The sequence below is a fragment of the Selaginella moellendorffii genome, unplaced genomic scaffold (genome assembly GCF_000143415.4).
Source record: "Selaginella moellendorffii unplaced genomic scaffold, v1.0 SELMOscaffold_32, whole genome shotgun sequence".
Taxonomy (NCBI): Eukaryota; Viridiplantae; Streptophyta; class Lycopodiopsida; order Selaginellales; family Selaginellaceae; genus Selaginella; species Selaginella moellendorffii.
This window is the reverse complement of record NW_003314293.1, coordinates 1749248-1774753: the sequence shown is the minus strand read 5'-3', so window position 1 is coordinate 1774753 and position 25506 is coordinate 1749248. Positions and strand designations below refer to the sequence as shown.

At 40.4% G+C, this 25506-nt stretch overlaps 2 protein-coding genes and 1 long non-coding RNA gene across 4 annotated transcripts; all 3 read right to left on the bottom strand.

The window, feature by feature from the left end:
• Positions 1–2107: 2107 nt before the first annotated feature.
• On the bottom strand, positions 2108–4981 carry LOC9638373. Of its 2 annotated transcripts, none has more exons than XM_024681950.1 (5): positions 4794–4981; positions 4589–4738; positions 4387–4530; positions 2347–4333; positions 2108–2296 (listed from the first exon to the last, which is right to left on the bottom strand). In XM_024681950.1, exons 1-4 carry the CDS (start codon positions 4972–4974, stop codon positions 2778–2780), a joined length of 2031 nt encoding a protein of 676 aa, XP_024537718.1. In that variant the 5' UTR covers positions 4975–4981; the 3' UTR covers positions 2108–2296; positions 2347–2777. The 2 variants fall into 2 exon arrangements, with proteins under 2 accessions (XP_024537718.1, XP_024537719.1); XM_024681951.1 differs by having other exon boundaries at positions 4589–4735.
• Positions 4982–7198: 2217 nt separating this feature from the next.
• LOC9638372 lies at positions 7199–7529 on the bottom strand. Its single transcript, XR_002993167.1, has 3 exons — positions 7497–7529; positions 7345–7437; positions 7199–7280 (listed from the first exon to the last, which is right to left on the bottom strand). It is a non-coding gene; the product is annotated as an uncharacterized LOC9638372 (long non-coding RNA).
• Positions 7530–10092: 2563 nt separating this feature from the next.
• Positions 10093–11266, bottom strand: LOC112348723. The gene is made up of 3 exons (XM_024681779.1): positions 11256–11266; positions 10313–10617; positions 10093–10257 (listed from the first exon to the last, which is right to left on the bottom strand). Exons 1-3 carry the CDS (start codon positions 11264–11266, stop codon positions 10109–10111), a joined length of 465 nt encoding a protein of 154 aa, XP_024537547.1. The 3' UTR covers positions 10093–10108.
• Positions 11267–25506: the final 14240 nt, after the last annotated feature.

Here is a 25506-nt window from a genome sequence, read left to right as displayed (position 1 = left end):
GGACCCGGTGGAGGCGAGGCAGCCCAAGTAGCGCATTGAGCTGATAGCCATTTGGAGCATCCAGAATTCGGTAGCCGGAGCTTGTTCTTGGCCTTCCATAGCTGGCTATAGCAAACTGCTGGTGACCAAGCGTAGTGTGGCGAGAGCAAGTGCTGGTATTCATGTGGCGAAGCATATGAATACCTCTCATCCTTTTGAGCGTTCTCCTTCTCCTCTATCCTGCGTGCCAAGAAGTTTTTCAAAAAACAAAAGTAATGTCTGTTGCTTTTTACTTGCTTATAAATCTGAGCCCGTTGCACTATAAAATAAAAGTTTAGTACATACTTAAAATCCTCTATGATCACTAGCTCCTTATATACAGTTTATATATAAAACAATATTACATGGAATTTAGCACAATTTAAGCATACCAATACCTCATTAACTAGGACAATATGGTTTAAACCCAAACTTTGACATTAAAACATACAGCTCAATAAGAGTTAACTTAATATCTTAAATGGTTGGTTATGCTTCCAACCACTATCTCTACAATATATTTAGGAGCTTGGGCTTAAATCCAAACTTGACACTAAACAAAAAGCCATACAACCCAATAAGAGTTAACTTAATATTTTAAGTGGTTGGCTATGCTTTCAACCACTATCTTTACAATACATTTAGAACCAAAATAAAGGATGGTCAAGATCCTTTAAATTGTCAAAGAACATTCAAAGTTAATTCACTATAAATGTAATATCTATCAACTATAACCACCTCATAGATTACCAAGCTCTTTTTCATACATAAACCAAGTTTTTTTTTACCACATTAGAGCTCAAAACGTTGTATATAATATTTGGATTAAAAACAATCCTAATATCACTACCTTGAATGTTCTTCTTGGCCTTCACAAGTTGATTGTACATAGAATCATTAAGTTCTATAGAGTTGTTATGAACTTAAGACTTTGGTTTTTGAACCTTTACCACATGATTATATACAATGGATTCCACCATATTCATTTTAGCATTCTCTAAACTCTTCACAAAATGAAAATCCTTGCATTAATATTTAACTTTGTAGTAATGAAAACAATTACCCTTTGCTTTATAGTCTAAACAAAGGTTTTTGACCTTATTACCATCTTCATTCTTCTAGCTTCAAATCCTCTTTAAACTACTCACCTCCATTGAGTTCAAACCTTTAATAAAACATTATACATTTAATAACTCATTACAAGTTACATAGCCCAATACTACTTAAACCCTAAAATCCCAAATAATCGATTGGAAAAAGGGGTGCACTCTTCTTTATGAGTCATATCCCTTTATATTTAAACCCTTATAAATTATTTTTCAAATCGTTCTTTTTGGTTATTTACAATTTATCATGCTTCTCTATAAGTTCATGCCTTAGTGAATAAAAGTTAAGAGCTATAACTCTCCCTACTTGACACCCCCTTGGGTCGAGCCTAGATGGAGACAAATTAAATCTGCTAATATCAATCTCAACATGTGGTGTGATTCCCTTAGCTAACCAAAAGAGTTGGATCTGAAACTTTTTTTATGTTAAATATAAACTTTTGAATTTAAACTTCTCATGAGGTCACGTAGCGTAGTACTACTCAAACTAAACAAAACTTAACCTTAAATATCCCAATACCCTTAACCAATTGAAAAAGGGATGCATTTTTTTTCATATGCTCCTTTTATAGATTATTTATCAAGTTGTTTCTTTTAGTTGTTTACAATATACTCATGACACAAAGGTAAAGATCATAGAATTCACAGGTAGTCATATGCATTTAAAAACAAAACTTTGTGCTTCATCTTTTGTAGTTTGTTCATGAGATAAAACTTTTCAAAAAATTTGAGAAGTGAAGTGTGAAATATATCTATATTTGATTTAGGATTGTTTTAATGTTGCTTCATGCTTTTAGAATTAGCCCATTTCTGCACTAAATATACAAATCCTTCTGTTGTGTAAACCACATACTAAAATCCTATAGTATATATCTTACTCAAAAATATATTATATTTTAAATAGTCACTAATTAATGGGAAGTGAATCTATGCTATTTCCTCTTATACAACCTTATCTCTCTCTCTTAACCATTACCCACGCCTCAAGAAACTCACTTAAAATTTCAGAAATTCAAAGTGGAAGCTTAAATACTACCCTGCAGCCTTAAAGGACTACATGCTTAGTTACTGGCCACGATCTTGCTTTTCTCAGGCAACTTTTGGGCGTTTCTGTCGCAAATCATCCGCAAACTTTTCTGTGGCATCTATTGGGCGCTTCTGTCGCGGATCACCTGTAAACATCATGATATCATGGGAATAGCGTATCACGAATGTGTCTTACCAAGCTCCTTAATGTCAGAGACGTTTGGAATTGGAAGCTTATACGTGTCAGGAAGCAGCAAATGGAGCCATGATTTCGCTTCCTCTGATTGCTTTCCAGCCTCCACCTCCGTATCCGGCACTGCAATTGAAACTTCAGCTAGAAGTCTCTTCGTCTCAGCGCCAAGGAAACGAAAGTTGCGTTCGAGACCATAAACTGTTATGTGCACAACAGGCTCCGTTTTCTTGCCATAAGCTTCGTCACCCTGCAAGTAAGACTTATGCATCTCATCCTTCTTCCATAACTTTGTTGGCACTGGCTCTTTATGTTTTGGTTCTTGGACATTAATGAGGACCGTCACCACTTTGATTTCGATTCCTGAGACTTGCATGAGCCTCGGCCTCAACACAGTCGTAGAAGCTTTGTTGAGCCACCCACACTTTCTACTGTTCTCAACCCGAAACGAGCAGCGCAGTCATCCCCAAGGAAGTCCAGACCGGAATAACAATGTCATAACCTCGGACGTTATTGTTGGCTTTGTACATGATTGCACAGCCTCTCATGAACGCAGCTGCCAATATCTCGGGTGTCAACTGCCCCTGCATAACCAGCATAAAACTGTTAAAAAAGACGGCAGCGGATTCATCCAGGCCGCTGCATGCCTCGTCAACCTGTGCCTCCTCCCAGCCCAGCAATCGTCCGATATAATCCCGGAGAGGAATGCGGCGTAGGTAGTATTCACCCTTGTACAAGCTCCAACAAGCTTGCAGCAAGATGAGCTTCACTATGAATTCCCCCCGATGTCCAGCATCCACATACCCATTGTAGCAGCCGTTCAGGAACAGCCCTAGAGCAACTTCTAGAGGCTCGCCACTCTTGCGGTTGAGAATCCTAGCGGCCGCTTCACTCACAACGGGCTCCACGGGCTGACTGATATGCACTCTCGTACGATCGAGGGAGATGAACGTAAGGATACTCATGTGAGAAGCGACAAGAAGCTGGCTTTGCGCACTCCGCGGGCATATCTCCAGGCCCGCTGATGCTGAAAGCAAGGCCAACGCTTGGCTCTCAGCCATCTGTACCTTTCCGGTAGAACCACAAACGTCCACAGCTTGCCCCTGAAAGTCCCCGTGCAGCACCCCAACCAGCTTGGCTTCCGCAAGATCGAGGAGGCTCCACACATTTGGATTGCTGTCAAGGCGGCTACTCCATAGGGGCCTTCCATACCTGAACAACTGAGCTGGAGACAAATCCGTAGTCCGAGGAACAAGGTCCATATTCACCACCTGATGAATAGGCCTTAAAAGCCGCAAACCCAGGATATTACCTTTCCTCGACTGGTCCTCGTGCCGTCCCAGGATATTAGCTTCCCTCGACTGGTCCTCGTGCTGCAGATTACTGATACTCCACATCGTATCAATGACAACTGCAAAGTATTTCTTGTGTGTGAAGAAAGCTCTCGCCACTCGCCTCATCTGGTAAAACGGCGATTGTGCCATACTGAAGGTGCTTTCCCCATTCGGTAAGAGACCGCGACCTTCATCAAAAACAAAAAGCACCTGCACCTCCCCCTCTTCCGGCAGTACATCCTTCAAGTTTTCAAACTCTCGCTGGAGTAGTTTCTCGTTCCTGTCATCCGGTGACTCACTAATTTTCTCTACAGCTGTGCTGTTGATCAACTCAAGCCATTTCTTGTGCACGGCCTCCGCAATACTGGACGAATGCATCTGTGAATCCATCCACTGCACTGAGCTCATCTTCGCACCCTTCACCATCTCATGGAGGACAAAAAGCCACGCTTTGAAGTATAGCGCCATCTCCAACTCGCTGTTCGTTCGGCTGAGCTGGTTGGCAAGCTCCCCAGTTCGAGGAGGACAGGCGCTACTGTTTGCTGCCGCCGTGCTGCAATAGCAAATATACACTCCCAGGCGCGACATCTGCATCACCCCGCGTGTTTTCCCCGTGCCAGAACCCTGTACTATGGAGGTATAGCAGCTGTAGTGCTGGTCTACACAATAGCCAGTGCTATAAGCCACAATAACAGAAGAATTCAAGACTTACTCTTTGAGCATTCGTTCCTCAACTTACACAGCTCCTTGTACAATATCTTATGGGCCTCCCCAACGTACTCCCTCCGTAACGATTTCATCGCCACTTCCGTATTAATCTCGTGCCACAAACGATCACGATCAGGCCTAGTGTTCTCTGCACAGGCACAAGCAAAAGAATACTCGAGCACCAGACAAGAACACTGAACTTTCACCTATCGGCTTCTGCATGAGGAGCCTTTCACATTGACGCAGCCACTCGCACGAAACATACTCCAACCTCTCCTTTATCCACTGTAGCAGCTTGGGGTCTCGTGTTTCTTTCTTTGCCACTAGGTCGCTTATCGTGTCGGAGCGAGCCGCTACTGCACAGGAAATGCAAAAAGAACAGTAGCCTAAAGGAACAGCGAAAGAACTTACAGTTGAACAGCGCATATATCCGGCATGCGAGATCAAGATTTCCTGGAAACAAGGGCAAAACCTCATCTACATCGGCCGTCCACAACCTGGAGGCCGAATAGCCTTGCCGCTGAAGGCGCTCATAGTCAGGCCCGCAAAGATCCCGCAAGCGCTCCTCGCCGTCATCGCAGACGCTCTCCATTAAACCCTAGAACACCTTTTTCCCAGGCGGGGTCTGTCAAAATATAGTAATTTCAATTTACTCTTTCATCATTAAAATTTTCGTCCCATCTAGTATCAGCTTTCCTCTGAGTTCACATGCACAACATGAAAAGCCATATAAAGTTTAAGCCCAACCAAAAGAGTAAGAAAAAAGAGGAGTTACATTTTGGTAAAAGGTCACAATATATCTTTTGACTCTGTACTGCTCGAAGTAGACTATTTTTGCTGTGCTATTTCAGCATTTTGCATTGCTCGCAGCCTCTGGCACTGGCATAAGTTGTGAATTGTACCACTTCTGCAATTGCCAAAGCAGTGAAGTATATACTTCTAAGTGGCTGGAAATTATTTTCTACATCTTGTGTTTTGCTTGGCATCTGGATCTCGAGTAATGGGAATCACTGCAAGCACCATTTAAGGATTCTGAAGCTTCTAATGTAGCAAGTATGTACAATAACAAAAACATCAGATCAACATGTGGCAATGGTAGAAGAATGTTTTCTGATTCTGCATGACATTTCTTCATCCTTGGATTTTTTCCCCTATTAGTTTGCTGTTCTTCTTGTAATAGGATCCACTCCTTAACATCTTTTGGATGCCCACAGACATGGGGAATAGCTTTCCTCAATATCTCTTTTCTGGTCCCCACTAAATCCCTTTCTGACCATATAGGACAAGCATTGTGAGGATTAGCAAAGTAAAACTTTCAATAATAATAGCATAAAAGTCATATTTAAATTCTTGCTACTTGCTAGACTGTAGTAAAGATTGATTCTTATCTATCCAACAATTTATTCTAAGTGTTAATGGATATGTTATAGTGAATGAATGTTACAACTTTTTCAAAACTTCAATGAGCAAACTCTCAAAGAACTAAAATACCATCACTAATTTAACATAATGGATCACCTTCAAAAACTCGGACAACAAAGAAGCTCCCTCCATTCCAATTGGTGTGTAGTTTGAAAGCAATTCTCCCCATGCAACTTTGTTTACCTTCCTACCATATCTCCTTTTAGGAAGTGGATCCCACTACAATTGTTGGGACATCACAGGATCTTCACGCCAATTGCACAGATCAGCTGGATGAGGATCTAGATATTGCAGCCATTTGTATTCAGATTCACACTGCTTTGATGCATGCGAAGCAATGAGGTGAAAACTTCCTCCCATGTGATGTTGTTTGGCACCTTAATGCTTTGCACCATAGAGTGAAGTTTCAACCTCCCTGTATCAAGTCTTTGGGAGCACAGGGACAAACTCCTACTTGCTTGCATGTCTCCCCAATGGAAAGGTAGTAGTTGGCTCCACTCTGAGGTCACTGGATGGAGCCCATGCAAGGCTTGGATCGCTCTGAGGATGTGTTTCAGCTGGGGGTAGGCTGCATACCAAGCCCTGAGTTTTCATTGCCTCCATCGGTTATTGAAGTTGTTGCATCTGCAGGTAATGGTGGGTTGGCCATGATGGACTCAAGGCGAAAATGTGGTGGGTTTCGCAGACAGAGCTAGTCAAAGGTTTCCTTCTCACCACTGTTTTGACACCAGCGGAGGCGAAATGTTGGATTGCTGATGATGGACTTCCATGACTTCTGAACAACAGAGCACCCACAAAGTGTGGCCAAGTCCACAAAACTGAGAACTGTCTCCAGATTGTCATCTTCATCACCAAGACCTGCCTGCATTGTCAAAAGAGGGCCTAAAGGAGTTGACAATGGAGAAAGATTGAACCCTTGCGTAAAGAACGGAGCAATAATTTTTCTCTTTCTCGCGTTAGCATTCATTTGGTGTGGGCGGCAGTCGTAAGGCACTGCGGCCAGGTTGATCGGGGTGCGTGTCCAACGGTCCAGGGCTCTGCCCGTAAGCAGCTTGTTCGAGTGTGGAGGTTGTACATTTGAGGTGGGAGCTGACTCGCGCTCCACCGTGAGAAATGCGCTACTAATGTATAGCGAAAGCTGGAAGACGCAGAGAGATTCCTGCTTAGTACTCGGTGTTTGCCTGGTATGGAGGGGTCATAGCCAACAACAAGACGCTTGGAACCGCAAGAAGCTCCTGTTTTAGCAGACCGGTCTTGCACTAGACCAAATACCCACTAACTTCATGGGAAAAATCTTCACTTTTGCTGTGGTTTTTCACTCATGGTACCTTCACAATGCTGCATCATCAACATGAAAGCAAACAAATGCTCTTCCAAATCGGCATCAATGCTCATGGCAATACAACTATGTGAGGAAGATTTGACAACCATCCACGTTGAAATAATTAACATCAATCACAGTTCTCCCAAAATCGCCTGAAACAAAAATAAAGAGACACAGTGCGGTGAATCTATCAGCTAGGAACGCAAACACACTTACTCTCGTAGATGGTTCTGACCACATCAACCCATTCCGAAACGAGCTCCTTAAACACAACGCCACCAGGCTTGGCATCCAAGATGAAGAGCGCACCTGCAACGAGTTCAAGCAAATTTTGATCGATGTTAGTATATTTGCAGTCCAAGAGTTACCTGGTGCGAGCCATTTAGTCGAGCAATTGTGGCTGGTACACGACGGCATTGGCGCAAGCCAGATAATGTTTCTTAAGTTCATGCTGCTGTCGTAAGGAATGAATGATCCTGTCAAATGCTGTAAGGCGCTGCATTGAGGCATTCGCTTACCCGTTTGGCAATAGCCGAGGTTCAAGGCAAAGCTGTTCTTGTCATACTCGGGGTACTCTCGACAATGAAACCTGCAAAGTTACAAACATTCAGTTATGGTGACTAGCGTTTGAGCAGGCAAGCTTACAGAATACCGAGCCTTCCAGTGCCGTAAGCAGTAAACATGTGGCCATGGAAAAGATCGTAGTGGTTTACAGAAACGTTAAAACCTGCCAAGGGAGCTAGAGCAACAATTGCTTCAAATAAGAGTGCCATGTACGAGTTGATTTCCTGCAAGCCACACATAGTTAAGAGTGCGCTGTATCTTCAACGAACCTGATCAACAAAACGCTTGGAACAATCGTGCTTGGTAAGCACGCACTTGCTAGCGTTCGAATTCTCAACATCGGGGACCTGGCGAAAATTTCAGCTGAAGTTTCGAAGGGAAAATACCAACTTCTTTGTGAAGTGCCGAATCCAGCTCCGCTAGTATAGCGTCAGGCTCCCCAGCCCATTCCACGGACTTCCTGGCTAAGTTCGCAACAGAAGCCGGAGGTTCCCTTATCAACCTCCACATTCGCTCCTTGGAATCTGGCTTTTCCACTCGAGAAACTCCCGTGGACCGGTATGACGAGCTTCTCAGAGTTGGTGGAACTAGAAAGCGAATGGACGACAGAAGCTCCTGAGCTCGAGATTCTGTCACTGATTTTTCCGCCTCACTTCCACCCAGTAAAGCTAACATCTCCGCTGCGCAGCATCAAGCAATAGTGTCTTCGTTGTCGTTTGAAGGACCTGGTGGAGGCGAGGCAGCCCAAGTAGCGCATTGAGCTGATAGCCATTTGGAGCATCCAGAATTCGGTAGCCGGAGCTTGTTCTTGGCCTTCCATAGCTAGCTATGGCAAACTGCTGGTGACCAAGCGTAGTGTGACGAGAGCAAGGCGACTACCACCACATACAGCATATGAATACTTCTCATCCTTTTGAGCGTTCTCCTTCTCCTCTAGCCTGTGTGCCAAGAAGTTTTTCAAAAAACAAAAGTAATGTCTGCTACTTTTTACCTGCTTATAACTTTGAGTTCGTTGCATTATAAAATAAAGGTTTGGTACATACTCAAAATCTTCTCTGATCACTAGCTCCTTATATACAATTTATATATAAAACAATATTACATGGAGTTTAGCAAAATTTAAGCATATCAATACCTCATTAGCTAGAATAATATAAAGCTTGGGCTTAAATCCAAACTTGACACCAAACAAAGAGCTATATAAGAGTTAATTTAATATCTTAAGTGGTTGGCTATGCTTTCAACCATTATCTCTACAATACATTTAGAACTAGAATAAAGGATAATTAAGATCCTTTAAATTGTCAAAGAACACTCAAAGCTAATTTACTATAAATATAAGTGTTATATCTAACAACTATAACCACCTCATAGATCTTTTTCATAGATAAACCAAGTTTTTCTTTACCACATTAGAGCTTAAAAAGTTGTATGTAATATCTGGATTAAAAACAATTCTAACATCACTACCTTGAATGTTTTCCTTGGCCTTCACAAGTTGATTGCACATAGAATCATTAAGTTTTATAGAGTTGCTATGAACTTGAGACTTTGGTTCTTGAACTTTAACCACATAATGTGAATGTTTATATACAATGGATTCCACCATATTTATTTTAGCATTCTCTAAACTCTTCACAAAAAGAAAATCCTTGCATTAATGTTTAACTTTGTAATAATGAAAACAATTGCCCTTTGCTTTATGGTCCAAACAAAACTTCTTGACCTTATTACCATCTCCATTCTTCTAGCCTCAAATGCTTTTTGAACTGCTCACCTCTATTGAGTTCAAATTTTTAATGAAACATTATACCTTTAGTAACTCATTACAAGTTACTTAGCTCAATACTAAGTAACTGATTGAAAAAAGGGGTGCACTCTTCTTTATAAGTCATATCCCTTTATATTTAAACCCCTATAAATTATCTTTTAAATCATTTATTTTGGTTGTTTATAATTTATCATGCTTCTCTATAAGCTCATGCCCTGTGAATAAAAGTTAAGAATTACAATTCTCTCTACTTGACACCCCCTTAGGTCGAGCCTAGATGAAAATTAATTTCAATCTCAACATGTGGTGTGATTCCCATAGCCAACCAAAAGAATTGGATATAAGATTTTTTTTATGCCAAATATAAACTCTTGAATTTGGACTTCTCATGAGGTTACCCAATACTATTCAAATTAAAGAAAACTTAACCTTAAGTATCCCAAAACTTTTAACCAATTGAAAAAAAAAGTGCACTCCTATTCATAAGCCTTTTTTATAAATTGTTTATTGAATTGTTCCTTTTGGTTATTTACAATATACTTATGACACAAAGGTAAAAATCATAAAATTTACAGGTAGTCATATACATCTAAACACAAAATCTTGTGCTTAATCTTTTGTAGTTTCAGAACACAGAACTTTCACCTATCGGCTTCTCCATGAGGAGCCTTTCACATTGACGCAGCCACTGCACGAAACATACTCCAACCTCTCCTTTATCCACTGTAGCAGCTTGGGGTCTCGTGTTTCTTTCTTTGCCACTAGGTCCATGATCTTGCCGCCGCTAGCCACTACTGCACAGTAAATGCAAAAAGAACAGTAGCCTAAAGAAACAGCGAAAGAACTTACAGTTGAACTGCACATATATTTGCCATGCGAGATTAAGATTTCCTGGAAACAAGGGGAAAAGCTCACGAAAATCGGCCGTCCACAACCTGGAGGCCGAATAGCCTTGCCGCTGAAGGCGCTCATAGTCAGGCCCGCAAAGATCCCGCAAGCGCTCCTCGCCGTCATCCCAGATGCTCTCTTGTTTTTCCATGACCCACACCCTAATCTTATGGGGTCTGTCAAAATGTAGTAATTTCAATTTACTCTTTCCATCATTAAGATTTTCGTCCCATCTAGTATCAGCTTTCCTCTGAGTCCACATGGCCCTGCACAACATGAAAAGCCATGTAAAGTTTAAGCCCAACCAAAAGAGTAAGAAGAAAAAAAGAGGAGTTACATTTTGGTAAAAAGTCACAATAAATCTTTTGACTCTGACACTTGTAGACTATTGTTGCTGTGCTGTTTCAGCATTTTGCATTGCTCGCAGCCTCTGGCACTGGCATAAGTTGTGGATTGTAACACTTCTGCGACTGCCAAAGCAGTGAAGTCTATGCTGCTAAGTGGCTGGAAATTATTTTCTACATCTTGTGTTTTGCTTGGCATCTGGATCTTGCGTAATGGGAATCACTGCAAGCGCCATTTAAGGATTCCGAAGCTTCTAATGTAGCAAGCATGCACAAAAACATCAGATCAACATGTGGCAATGGCAGAAGAATGTTTTCTGATTCTTCATAACACTTCTTTATCCTTGGATTTTTTCCCCTATTAGTTTGCTGTTCTTGTAGTAGGACAAGCATTGTGAAGATTAGCGAAGGAAAACTTTCAATACTAGTAGCATAGAGGTCATATTTAAATTCTTGCTGCTTGTTGGACTGTAATGGATCACCTTTAAAAACCCAGACAATAGAGAAACTCCCTCCATTCCAATTGGTGGAAGCAATTCTCCCCATGCAACTTTGTTTACCTTCCTACCATATCTCCTTTTAGGAAGTGGATCCCACTACAATTGTTGGGATATCACAGGATCTTCACACCAATTGCACAGATCAGCTGGATGAGGATTTAGATATTGCAGCTGTTTGTGTTCAGATTCATTAATGTCACACTGCTCTGATGCATGTGAAGCAATGTGGTGAAAGCTTCCTCCCATATGATGTTGTTTGGCATGCTTCACACCATAGAGTGAAGTTTCAACCTCCCTGTATCAAGTCTTTGGGAGCGCAGGGACAAACTCCTACTGGCTTGCAGAGCTTACAGGTTCAAAATTGTTGAATCCAATCAGGGTAATCATCTCAAGAGGTATTTTCTCTAAGCAGGTTCCTTCTTGTTTCAATTCCTACATTTGGTATTTGATATTTCTTTTTTCGTCCAACCTTTAACACATATGCATGAAGTGTTTTGCACTTTTGCAATGAAGAGGTCCGACATTGTGTTGGGAGCACAGCATTTTGCAACTATCTTGAGAAATGTGATTCATGTGGGGATGTCAGATTACAGGAATGTCCACACTATGATTCTCATAAGAGATAAGTTTCTTTCCTTTCCTTCTCATTATTCATTCAGTGTTGATCAAATTGCTATGCATTCTTCAATTGCATTGTTGTTTCAGCCTGCCTCATATGGCTCTTGCTTATGTGTATCTTTGATACTTGTTTTAATTACGGCCAAGTTGCTTGGTCCATTCATAGCTTAGGGAGGTACAAAGTAGGGGTGGGTCAGTTGGCTGCCTTATTCAGTCCAGACAGGCCATTACTCATGTCTAGATGTTTCGGGACTTTTCCATCGTTTTGTGTTTTCAATGATATGGAGGTGCTGGTTAGCCAGCAAGGTGGGGCAAAGGTTGCTTTGGGGATTGTTGTGCACGAGCGAGATCCTTGCATTGTGTACTACCGGGACAGGCAATGCGCTGAGATGCAAGTGACCCAAGAGATCGATGGAAACGCAAATTTGTTTCCTACTCATCTTTGCCTTGGAGTATGGTCTTGAAATCTGTCTCACAACATTGTTTGTCAACCATTTTTTGGTTGAGACGTCTTTCCAGAGTTTCTTAGCTGTTTCTTTCCAGCTGGGTCAACCTTGTCTTCCAGGCCCGTTGTAATCCTCAGGCTGCGCACAACTTCCCCGGTGCTCCACCTGGCGTGGCCGAAGTTGTAAAATCCCACAGCAAGGGGTGCCACGTCCACGCCTTCACCTTGACGTAGGCTGGCGAGAACGGGAGCTTGGGGAGAGAAGACCACGAGCGCATTGCCGAGTCGTAGATGCAGCACCAGTGGCCTGAGAAGTCGACAGCGGTGTAGTGCAGACCGACTTTGAAGCCATTCTTGTCGACGACCATGGCAAAGTTGATTCTGTAACTCTTGGGTCAGTGGATTCCCCACCACCAGGTGAAACACATCATCAGAGGGATCAACCATGCCCTTGTGCGTCCTGAGATGCATACCAGGCCAGTAACGACTTGAGCGCGAGGATATTCTTCCGTTTTGTGGGGCAACAGAGACTCCACGCTGTGATGGATCCCAGGCATGGCAATGCTCGCCGTGGGGGAAGGAGCTAGTCATAAGACGCAAAGATTCCTTGTGGGCACTGCAAAAGGATGGATCGCCGATGATGGCGTTCCATGACATGCAAACAGCAGAGCATGCAGTCACTAGTGTGAGAACCGTCTCCAAAATGTCGTCTTTCAGCGACACAGGTGCTTCTTTTCTCCGTTTCTTCATCACAAGGGCAAGCAAAAGGGAAGCACAGCCGATTAAAAATCTCATTCAGCGCCCCTGATCTAAACAAAAAAAATAAGCTCGCGTTTATAATCGTATTCTCTTAGTTTCTTCTTTCTGAAGAAGTTATTCCCTGTTATCTGTCCTGGGCAATCACAGAATTAACCTCCTCACTGGCTTGTGTTTCTCTGGTAACTCCACCGTCTCATTGAAACCAAGCTTCTTATAAATTTCTCCAATTCAGCGTTTAACAAACCCTTTCACCTTCCAAAGCAAAAATCCTCCTCGAGTTCAACCTCCAAAGATTTTTGAAAATTCCCAGGATATAATCAAAATTTTCTCAGGTAAAAATCCTTTTATTAATAAAAACATAAGGTTAAACAAGCTTATAATTGTGAGAAAATTTGTAGATTGGTCCACAACTTCATCAAAGTTAAACTTCTGAATTTCAGAACCTTCAACTGAAATCCTTATAAGAGTATCAATTGTTTTACTTGTTTTTAATCAAGTTTATTCTACTGAAAGCTTGCTCGCAATTTGCAGTGCTAACACATTGCACCATCCCAATTTCACCAACTCAAAGCAAGTTTGGAAAGCTCTTTGGACTATGTATGATGCTCCACATATCAATAAAATTTTGTCCTTTCCATTTTTCTGAGGCAAGTAGCTTCTAAGTTGAATATTCTTCCATGAAGGCTAAAGGGTCCATAATGCCTTTAACAAAAACTCCATCCACCTCTAAATGCCTTCCATAAAATTTTACAAGCTCCCTTGCCTCTATAATCCCAAACCAGTTATTTTCCTTGACAAGGATTGGCAAATTAACTGGAGCTAGGACCTACATCTTGGAGAGTATCCCTATGTCTTGCAGTCGTTGTCTAATAGTTGAAATGAGAGTAGAAGTAAAGGAGATATGGAACTACATAGCTTCTTGAAGATCACTTCCATCTTCTGACTAGATTAATTGCATAATTCTGTAAATATCTCTTTTAATTGAAGCTCTCAAAGCATGGAAAAAGCCATCCTTACTACCACTATCAGGGATGCATGGATATATGATCTGCTATCCATGGGATTACCATTCAAATCAATCTCATCATTGATGTAATATTGGTTTAGCTTCACAATAGTCTCTTGGCACAAGGGTCCAACCATGGTGATGTCGATTAGCTTCTCTTGGAATTTTTGATTGAGACTACTTATCACCTGTAAAATATCAGCTAGAAAATGCAAGACGTACATGTTCTTGAGAGTTCTCAACTTGTTGTAAAGCTGCAGCTTGCTACTTCGTTTGAAAAGTTCAGCTACTGGCTCCAAACATTCGTAAAGCTTAAACAAAGCCCCTCCACGACTTAGCCACCTCATATCCTGTATGCGCTGCAGCTTAAGCTTGGTATAATCATGTTCCATCTCAATTTCTATCAGTTGAGCCAACCTTTTTGAGCTTTTGCTGAAGTTGCTATCTTGTTCACTAGTTTATCAATCTCCATGCATTGTGTAGCACATTCTCCATCCCCATAAGCATCTTCGACATATAAATTGGCTTGATGTGCCATATAGTGAACACTGCTTAAGAAGGGATTAATTTCCTTTAGCCTGGTTGCTACCCTTGTCTTGCTACCAGCCATGACATTACATCTATTTGAACCAAAACCCATAAACCGTTGCATATCTAAGTCTTCATACAACCACATGAATGAGTCTTCATGCAACCACAACTTGTATGAGTCTTCACACAACCACATTCAATGTAAGTCACATAAAAGATCAAATGCTTTAGAATGCTGAAAATAAATTGAATCGCAAGAAAACTAATAAATCCAAATTAAGGAATACCTTATATCAGTCGATTCATCCACCATTAATCCAAAATAAGGATCTTCCTCTGACTTTTTGTAAGATATTTTTAGCCATAACCTGAAGTGAAACATGAACCATGTTAGAATCAAATTAACATGGTCTCTTAAACATACCTCGTTAATAAAAGTTATCAGTCGTGAACAACCTTTGTCACTGTCGTAATATCTTTGAATGTTCATCCCATTAAATCGATGTAGTTCAATCAGCCCTAGAAAACAAGTGAATAGAGCAAAACCTTTTGCAATATGAAATAATACAAACACTCCTTATTCAACATGGTGTAGATGTTTAATTGTAGCTTCTGAAATCAATTGCTACTTCCCACAATGCACCTCCTTAGCAAATATAAACTCCTTGTGATCTTCAAAGCTAACATGACTGCGTAAGGCACTCTTTTGAAAATTACTACTACCTGTGAGACACAAAATCCCTACGCCCCAAAGTGGAGCTGGAAGGGTGCCACGTGGTAGTGGCTGAAGCGAAAGTCGAACGAACGTAACACGTTTGGACTAAAAGCTCCGCCTTGAAAAGTCGAGAGCGGGAGTGGAACTCCTAACAAAGTGCTCGAGGAATGAGCACGAAGCGAGCAATAAGCGATGCTCTAAAAAGGGACCCAAAAGGACCAACACATGACACATTGAGGAGTCCGAGATGGACCGAGATAGAGTCCGAAATGGAGTCCGAGATGGACCGAGACGGAGTCCGAAATGGAGTCCGAGATGGAGTTCGAGGTGGACTGAGACAAAGTCCGAGATGAAGTCTGAGATGAAGTTCGAGATGGAGTCCGAGATGGACCCGAGATGGACCTGAGATGGAGTCCGAGATGGACCGAGACAAAGTCCAAGATGGAGTCCGAGATGGACCCGAGATGGAATCCAAGATGGAGTCCAAGAAGGACCCGAGATGGAGTCCAAGGTCGAGACCGAGACCGGGACCGAGACCGAGACCTAGACCGAGACCCAGACCGAGACCTAGACCGAGACCGAGGCCGAGGCTGAGACCGAGGCCGAGTCCGAGCCCGAGTCTGAGTCCGAGTCCGAGTTTGAGTCTGAGAAGGTGAAAGTCCAAAGCATTCGTCTCCCAGACCCTAAGGGGTTTGGTGAGCTCCAAAAGTATAATAAGGGGGAGGATTGCAGTGGAGCCAATTTGGCCAGGAAAGGCTAGTTTGGCCCAGGAAGGCTGTACCCAATGTTGGGTGATGAGTTGCCCATTGGGAAGTCCAAGACTAGAGTGAACACAGACCGACAAGTGGGGTAGGTTGGTGAAGTGTTCAAGAGCCGGCTCTAGTTCCCCTAGGAGATCGACTGGCCGATGCTCCCAATCCAAGTATGGGTGGCACTACCTACTTGGATACCAAGTGTGGCTCAACGGAACCTTGCTCGAAGCCCATGGCTAGAGCACCTAAAGGCGGAAGGCGGGGAGAGTACCCATGAGGCTTGCATAAGGTTATGGTGTTCTGAAATGTTGTCCTAAAAGCCCAGACTGTGGAAAGGAAGAGGAGTAATCCTCTGGTGTAGTGACCAAGGATACAATCGTGTGGTGAAGAAGTCCTAGAGGACCGTGGGACTTAGTAGTCGGGCTTGTGGGCCTTGATCTAGTGGCAATGTTGGCGAACACGGCCAAGGACAGAGAGGGACTTGGTGGGGATCAGAAAGGAGATATTGAGGAAGGCTATTCCCCATGTCTATGGGCATCCTAAGGATGCTAAGGAGTGGATCTAGGATGACCACTCATGGACAGATGGCCCAGTTTTGGAGAGACGGGATTGCAATGTAGGTGGTGTTGGACCACCGATGTGACTAAGGTGATTGGGCATGGCTTAGCGTAACGGGCTGATATGTTGGTGGTGCCTTGGGGTGTCGGTCATGGGACCGGACACATGGAGCATTTGGACCAAGTGCAAAGGTTGAGTGGCATGGATGTTATTCTCGGGGCTAGCAAGCCCCAAGTCCTGAAAGGGGCTTATGGAGGTTGTGAATGAGACTCCTCCAAATGGTTAGAGGTGCGGTTAAGTGACTAAAGTAGAATGGAAAAAATTAATTGCTTACACTACCCTGTTTGCCAAAAATATTCTTAATCCATGGATTTGCCTTGCAAATCTTGCAAAACATTGTGCCTTCAGTTGCATCAAATTTTAACTAATGGTAGCTTTGCTTCCAATGCTTCTTAAAATGCCCTGATGCTGCATCATCATCCAATTCCTCAATATCATTATTTGCATGGCAACCTTCCAAAAACTTAAAGTTGATTTCCTTCTAGAAGCAAGATCAGCAGCTAAGGGACCCTTCTTTTTACCTGGAGGTAGTTTCAGCATTCTACCATGTTAACCTAAGTAGCACGTAGTGTCTCACTGAGTCGGCTCTCGCTCCTGAAAATGACCTACCTACTCCACTGATAAGTGGTATATAGTATATTCTACTAGCATGTTTAACACTAAATTAAATGTACTTATATTTAATTAATTAATATGGGTTAAAAAAATCCTTTTCTTATTAAAATACCCAGGATAAAATCCTCTTGGTGTCAAGTGACCAAGGTTAAATCCTTATACATGATTTTTTCTCGGGCTGTAGATCCTTCATGGTTTGATTTACCTGGGAGTTTTTAAAAAGTTCCAGGTTTTTATATGGGAGAAGGAGGCGTTTGTCGACTGCTGCTCCAATCCTTATTATCTCCCTCTTTAAACATCTAACAAAAACAAATGTGTGACCACGAGTGCAAACATTTCATATACTTACTTTGATGGCCGATCATACATCGTGATCATTCAAGCATGCAACAATACTCTGGGGTGCCACAAAAGATGTTTCAATCCGTAAATCCATGGCATGATAAACATCCACCTCTGATGGTCTTCTAGGCAGATTGAACGTACAAAACACACAACTTACGTGAATCAAGTGTTGAAGTCAACCACTGTTATGGTCATAGAATTGCTAAAGTCCACTACATTGGGTGCTGTCAAGAATAAGATGGAGGATCCAACTAGGAACGCAAGGAACTTGGCCAGCCTTGCTTCTAGCTCTTTAAAACTCAAATGCTGCCTCCAAGAGGAAGTTTTCAGGAAGTATTACCCACTTCTACTGTCACCATGACATGATCCACAGATTCAACTTACAAAAGAAACCAAAGGACCTTCTTAGCTACTTTCCAAACTTCTGGTGGCACCATTCGATTCCACTCCCTAGACTAGTGCTATCATTCAACATCTCTGACATCAACATACTTTCCAAGCTATTTACCATGAAACAAAATTTGTTTAATCATAGCCCATCTGAAATCCAAATCCCAAATCATCAAAAACAAATAAAATCCCTTCTTGTTTATCATATTGCTAAAGATACTTAAGAATCACTGGAATTCTTATGGTCATTTTGATGCATTAGTTACCAGATAATGTAAATCATACTGTGTTTCTAATGTAGTCAAACCAATAATATCTTTTGCCTCAATAAATTAAATGTGTCATTGTAAAGCATATACTCAGAATATTCAAGTATATTTTAGGATACTCCTAAATCTGATTGTAATCATGATTTGATGTTACTTATACAATTTATATTTAAGTTTTTAGCCTAAAGCAAAAGATTCCAGCTCTCTTAAGAGCTCAATTCCCATCATGTTTTGGGGTGGCAGCAGTGGAAATTTTGATGGAGCTTCATTTGAGAATATATTCAATAGCATATTCCACTAACATCTGAGGTCTTACATCTTATGAGTATCTTCTAGGAGATTCACTCTAGTAATTAACCATTTCAAAAATTCTCTTTGGCTGCGTGAATCCATTTATCTGGAAGTAGTGGATTTGTTGAGATTGCATTGTTGTAGAGCATTTGAAACCTATGGGCTAAATAATCTTAAGCATTTATTCTATAGCTACATGAGGTATTGTATGATGCTCATGGTGCACACAATAGCATCACAACTCTTGGTTGGGAAGCCTAAGGAATGGATCATGGTTGAGATCCTTGAAGCAATATATGTCTGGCTCAATGTGATCAATTGAATAAGATAGTTTAGGAAATATATTTTTATTTTTGTGTTGTTTGTAATTCAAGTCACTTTGTTTTCTAATTTAGAAGTTCTGTTTAAACAGTATATATAAAATTTAGGACAATGAAGCTAGCTGCAAGAAGTCCCAAGAATTTTATCTTTCTATACTTTCAGATTCAAATTATTTAGTAGGAAATGGGTACAAAATTAGTAAATACAGATTATTCTTTTTCCTTGCATCAAAGAAAACCTGCTCTTTCTTGTGCTTTCTTTAGCACATGAACCTGTGTCAAAAGCCTACTACCAAAGAAATGATAAAGCTTTTGATTCCAACTAATATGCTCGGCCCAAACTTAGAAAGCTTTACCATTGCTGATTTTAAAACATTAAATCTAAATAATAATAAATATTTAATATTAATTTATCACTTTTGAATAATATAGACTTTGTTTACATTCCATTTAATTCTTGTTAGGCAAGAAATTAGAAATTTTTAGCTCAAAACATCTCTTATATTGATTCTCCACTCAAGGGTGGTGAAAAACTCCATTAGGAGAGAAAGAATCAAACATGGTTGTCGCTCCTCAAGCATGATAGAAATGTGAAAACCAAGTTGAGTAAAACCTCACAAGCATGTGTTATCAATAGTTATCAGTTCCTGCAGTGAATCACAAGCTAAGTAAATCCTTGAAAACCATCACATTGGGAGGTGTAGACACTTGGAGATGAATATAGAGATCCTTGCACTTGGAAACACCCAAACACAAAGTACTGCAACATGTTTAGTAAGAAGAAATGAGATCCACCTAAAAAGAATGAGTGGACATGTAGCTTCCAAATCATGATAGTCATGGTGATTCTAGTGAAGAGAGCATCAAGACCAGAGTTGATATCTCTATTAGCATGCAACTTCTCACATCCCACAAGCATCCTGGGCAGGTTCATGCACCACAAACCACCATTTGTCAAGTGCTCTTTCATGTTTTCCATGCCTGAAAAGAGAACATAAATATAATTTAGCTCCCATTTGCATGTTTATCTTTGTTCTTCATCTAGCTTGAATCTAAGCTTAAGTTCCATACCATGTTAGCTAGTGGAGTACTTATTAGGCCACTAGTATGCTAAAATAGTGGCTAAACTCTATTTGACTTTGTTTTGTATGCTAGTCTTGACATTAGGATATTGGATGCTCCAAAACTATTTTAATGTTACTCTATGCATCTGTCCTTTTGCTTTTTGGGCTGTACACTTCACATGGACACATGGCTAAGGCTTTATATTCCACTTTGCAGCCATCCTATAATAAATCACCATAAGGTAAATGGTGAAAACCACATATGCTGCATTTAGTGTCAAAGAATACGTTTGAAATTGGGCAATTAATCTCATTGCATATGTAGAGATGAAAATAATGATTTGAGTGGGTACACATTTGGTTATTATGGCTTTGCATACGTCCTTGAGGATGGATTTTTGTTACATTATTTGCATGAGTTTGTGCTTAGGTTTGTGAATTAAGCACATTAGCAGCTCAAGGTTACACTTTGAGTTAGCAGGATTTATGTTAGCCTATTGGTGGTTACTATAAGTTGTTTCATATTACTATAGGTAAAAATAAACCTTCCTTAGGTTTGTTATGAGTGGTGGATAGGCTAGTCCATAGTTGTTTAATATAGCACTAGTGGATCTTTTCTAAGCATGATTATGAAAGACTATGGGGATTAGCTATTCATTATTGTGCTCTCTAAACTAAAAGCAGTGTGAAAATAAATTTGAGGTTTAGTCAAAGTTGAGATAAAAAAGGGAGTCATTAGGGATGAAGGATCAAATATATAAATTATCTTCTCTTATTGGAAAGATTATTTGGCAACAAGATATAATCTTATTGCTCGTGTTCACATCATGCAATTAAGAGTCTCGATTTCAATGAATGTTGAATATGATAATTTTACAAATGGTGAGTCGTGAATGAATAACAGTGAAGCACTAAACCATTTTGCTTAAGCTTACTATTGGATGGTTTGGGTTGCAATACTCAATTCTTTTCCCATAAACCTTACTATTGCTTCTTGAGTAGCTTGGTGTTAAATATTTTGAGTTTTTTTAGAAAGAGAATGATATGACCTTGACTATATTAGGAATGAAATGGGTGGTGTTAGGTGTTATAAATCTTTATCAGTGGGGTATGGCATTTATATTGCATTTTGTTGAATCGAGTTGGCACTTGATATTTACATCAATATTTATAATAGTGATATGAGCGTTGCTTGTGGTATTTCTCAATTGATGATCGAGTCATTATGATACTTATGTGAAAGTTGATGATCACAAAAATTTTGTCAATGGAGCAACAATTGCAGCATAGTGCTCAATGAACTTGTATAGATAATTACATAATCCTATGAAGGCTCGCAATTGTTTCTTTGTTGTCAGAATTGGCTAATTAGCTACTGTATGGAGCTTGGTTGGGTCTGGACGCAAGACTCCTACAATTCGAATTTAACCTCCTGTTGCAAGAAAATGCCTTGGAGACCTTGGCAATGAGTGAAAATTCCTCCAACAGTTTGAACACCATCTCTAAATACTCCAGGTGCTTAGCCAAATTCCTGTTGTCATCAAAGAAAATAATGATGAATCTGTTTTGAAGGCTTGATTTAGAATATGGTGGCAAGCCAAAAGGTATAGACTGAAGTCTTGAAAATTCAACTTAGTATAAGTTAAATTTTAACTTACAATTTTCCATGTTTGAGGACCATGATAATTGGGGGAGCAAAATGGTTCGAGCTTTCTTCTATCATGCCATCATTCATTAGCTTGTCAATCATTTTGTCAACCATCTCTCTTTCCGGCCTGCTGGGGCCCATGAATGGACAACTTGGCCAAGTTCCCTCTTGAAGGCTTATGCGTGTTGACCTCTTAGAACAGACCTTACAAAGGAAGACCTTTAGGAACTTTTCAGACAATTAACAAATTGCTTTCAGAATATTTATTGCTTTGTAATGCTTCTAAAACTGGCTCAAACTCCTTAGTTTCTTGAGATTTTTCACTACCCCCAGCTAATATCCCCCAAAAGAGCTGCCCTGCTCCTCACCAACTTTGAATCTCTCCAATGAAACTTCTTTTCCTTTGTGACATTTTGAGGCTCGTGGTCATTGCTTTCTTCATATAGTACTTCTTTTACCCCATTGCCCAAGTTTCCCTTGCAAGCTGGTTGCAACTTTCTTTCTTCACAAAAGACTTCTTTTCTCTTGTGTGCAATTGCCATAGTATCATCCTCTTCTAAAGACACCAAACTGCACTCTCCACTTGGTGAAAGTTGCCCAATACATATGTCATAAGACCAAGCTTGCACACTATTAGAGATAAGCTGTTTACACTAGGTCGGTGAGGTCTAACTCCAATCCAATGATATGTGCAACCATCCTTCTCAAAGGTTAAGTGTTTTTTTTGGAAGTTGACTGTGATGTCTTCTAGCTACTATAGAGTCTCCACTCCCAATATAATATCAACTGCCCCTATGTCTAGTATCCAATAGGATCTTGTGACCATATATCCTCCTAACGTGAATGTGCAAGTAATCTTTTGGATAGCCTTGATCACTCCCCCATTAGTGATCTCCACCTCTAGAGGATGAGCTATATCAATTAGCAAAAGCTTCAACTTCCCCAAAGACTTCCTGTTGATAAATTGACCTGAATCAATGCAAAAGCCACACAATTGCCTTGGACATGGAAACATTCTAGCCTAACCTTGCCCATAAAAGTTGGTAGTGAGACTGTTCCTCAAAGAGAAGCTAACATAAATTGAACAGGAACTATAGGATTGGGCTCCTCATCCACCATTATGTTGCTCATTGGGGAGTGAACCTCCATGAAGAACACCTCATGATCATTGTCAATTTTGTCTAGTTCACATAGTACCAAATCACCCTGTTTGTTAGCTTGAAGTTGTATGGCGCAAACCCTCACTCTAGGTGTGGCACCTTCCAAGCGTTGAAACCCAATGAGGAGAAGGCTTTTATTTTCCTAAGTGCCTCTGAGGGAGGAATTCCAAGGACTGTCATCGGCAAATGGAAAGCACTCCTCTTCTACTCTAGACCTTGAGGGAGATGATCCACGAGACACCATTTTCATTATTGCCTCCAACTCCTCTTGCTTGGAAGCAATTTGTTTTATCTTCTCAAAGAAAGAATCAAGCTTGCCCACCAATTTTCCCACCACAAGATCCACAAGCAGAGACATTGACTCACCATGTTCTTCCTTGACATCCAAAGATCCGAGCTAGGGAGGTTGGAATTATATCCACAGCAAAGGCCCATCAAAGCTTTTACTGATTGGCTTTCCACTTAGAGGAGGAAGCGTGGCCATAGCTCCTTGACCAATGAGAAGCAACTTCTTCCCAAAATCCATGGTTTTCGTGGTTCTAGGGATGAAATCTATTACCCATCAAGGTACAAGGAGTTGGGAAAGAATTCCCCACCAAAAGAATTCTGTAAAGCTAAAAGGACCTAAAATCAAACTCAACCATGTTTCCCTTTATTTCCTTGCACTTGCGACCCATCCCCACTCCCCGAGTGAGTTCATTGTCTCTATCCCCCCCTTCTAACAGAAGGCTCCAATACCACTTGTGAGGACTCTTGAAATAGCAGTAGATAAAAAATGAGAAGGCAAGAGTCCTATAGAAATGGATAAGAGCAGATGAGCAAAAAGATTGCAGATAGTGAGATAATTTCACACAATGAACACACCTGAACATAGTTGCTAATAGAATGTAGACACTTTAGAAAGCTTCACAGGTTTTCAAAGGCTGGAAGGGTCAAATGTCTCCTATAAGTCTATTTTTATAAGGGCTTGGACACACATTGGCACTTCTGATAGGTAAGTTCTAGGATTTAATGGAGAGCATTTGTGATGATAGTGAGGTGCACTTGTGGGAACTTTGCAGGCTTGCCTATGAGTCCAGCCTCCAAGTTGTGGACGGCTGATGGACATGAGGTTTTCCCTTTGTTTCCAAGAACCTTCATAAAACCCTAATACTAAACTCACATCATTGTGTCATATACTTGTCTAATAAAAAGGTAACACTTTAGGCATAATAAACAAAATGACTACTCGAATCTAATAAAATAACAATAAATTTATTAACACATCTAGCTAATAACTCTGAGCATAGCTAAAGATGCTAACTAAATATAATCAACACTCAGCCAAAACTAAAGTAAAGACCATGAGATGAACTTATATTATTAACATTTTAAACGCAAACAACTAAATTGGACATTACCACCCTTAACCAAGGTGCAAAGACACTATAATGAAGTCAAGATCAATGAAAGTTCACTACTCTCATGGAGTTTAATCCAATACAAAGTGTAATATGCCACGAAGCATAACACTATAGAATCTATCGAACTTAATTGTCTTAACCCCAAAAGTCAACATCTTTTTAAAGTTGCATTATATAAACAATGTACTAAGGTTCAAGCTAACCAAAGTCAATTTTAACCCTTTCTTTAATTTGCGATGACTCATAAAACCAAAATAGTTTTTAAGCAAAAATGATTAATAAATTAGCAATTGGAGATGTCTAAGAAAAATTTGGGAGAAATTTCCCATTCTAGAGAAAGCATAATTCAAGAATGTAAATTTTCAAGAGTTAACCAACTTCCTCCTACCTACAACTTTACATAGATGCACCTTAATATAAATTTTCATAACCCAATTATATGTGTAAATATTTAATATCATGCCTATCAACATCTTTAAAAACCTGATTATGAAAACCATATTTTTAGATATCCATATTGCATTAACACTCTTCTTTAATCACTGTCAAAATCTAATGTGAAGCCAAAATACTAACAGAAAAAATGATATGAAAAATTAAGTTTTAAAGAAACTCCTTATTACTCGACATAACATTGCCACTTTCACTAATACAAGTGTTAGCAATATTAATGCCCCAATTACACACCTTCTATCCAACAATCTATTCCAAATGCTAATGGACAAATTAACAATCTATAGTAAATGAATGTTAATAGGCAAATTCTTAAAAGACCAAGGTATTAACACTAATTTAATATATAATAGATCACTATTGAGAACCAAGTCAAAACTAATTCAATGCTACTATTTGCAAATAAATTAACTTCACCATCAGGTTATTCATTATTTAACTAAGTAACTTTGTAATTATATTGTTCATGGTCATATGGATATGGGAGGAGATAAATCAACATACCTTCTCTCTATTGAAGGAGACAATTCTGACAGCCCCAATCTTGAAGCTTCCCAACTTTGAGCGCTCATTCTTTGTGGAGACAGATGCCTCAGATGCACGAACAGGAGTGGTTTTGAAGCAGGAACATGGGATTATTGCCTTTGAGAGTCACTGCTTCTCTCCACAAGAGGCTGGCCTGCCAACTTAGTAAATGGTGGAAAAGTGGCAACATTACTTGCTGCCAATGAGATTCACATTGCAGACTGATCACTACAGCTTAAAGTACTTGCTGGAGCAAACTCATCTCAACAAAAAACAGAGACGATTGATCAAGAAGCTGCAAGCTCTGGATTTTACAATTGACTTCCGGCCAAGGAAGAAAAACATCCTTCCAGATGCTCTGTCGAAGATGTTGAGAAGCTATCT

Bases quoted from the DNA above. Each gene is read 5' to 3' on its own strand.
- LOC112348723 (XM_024681779.1), bottom strand. The intron at 10,258-10,312 runs GTAAGTTCTTTC...TTTACTGTGCAG, and splicing joins AATATATGTGCAGTTCAACT to TAGTGGCTAGCGGCGGCAAG.
- LOC9638373 (XM_024681950.1), bottom strand. From the start codon at position 4,974: ATGGAGAGCGTCTGCGATGACGGCGAGGAGCGCTTGCGGGATCTTTGC. The intron at 4,739-4,793 runs GTAAGTTCTTTC...TTTCCTGTGCAG, and splicing joins GATATATGCGCTGTTCAACT to TAGCGGCTCGCTCCGACACG. The intron at 4,531-4,588 runs GTGAAAGTTCAG...GTGCCTGTGCAG, and splicing joins CCTCATGCAGAAGCCGATAG to AGAACACTAGGCCTGATCGT.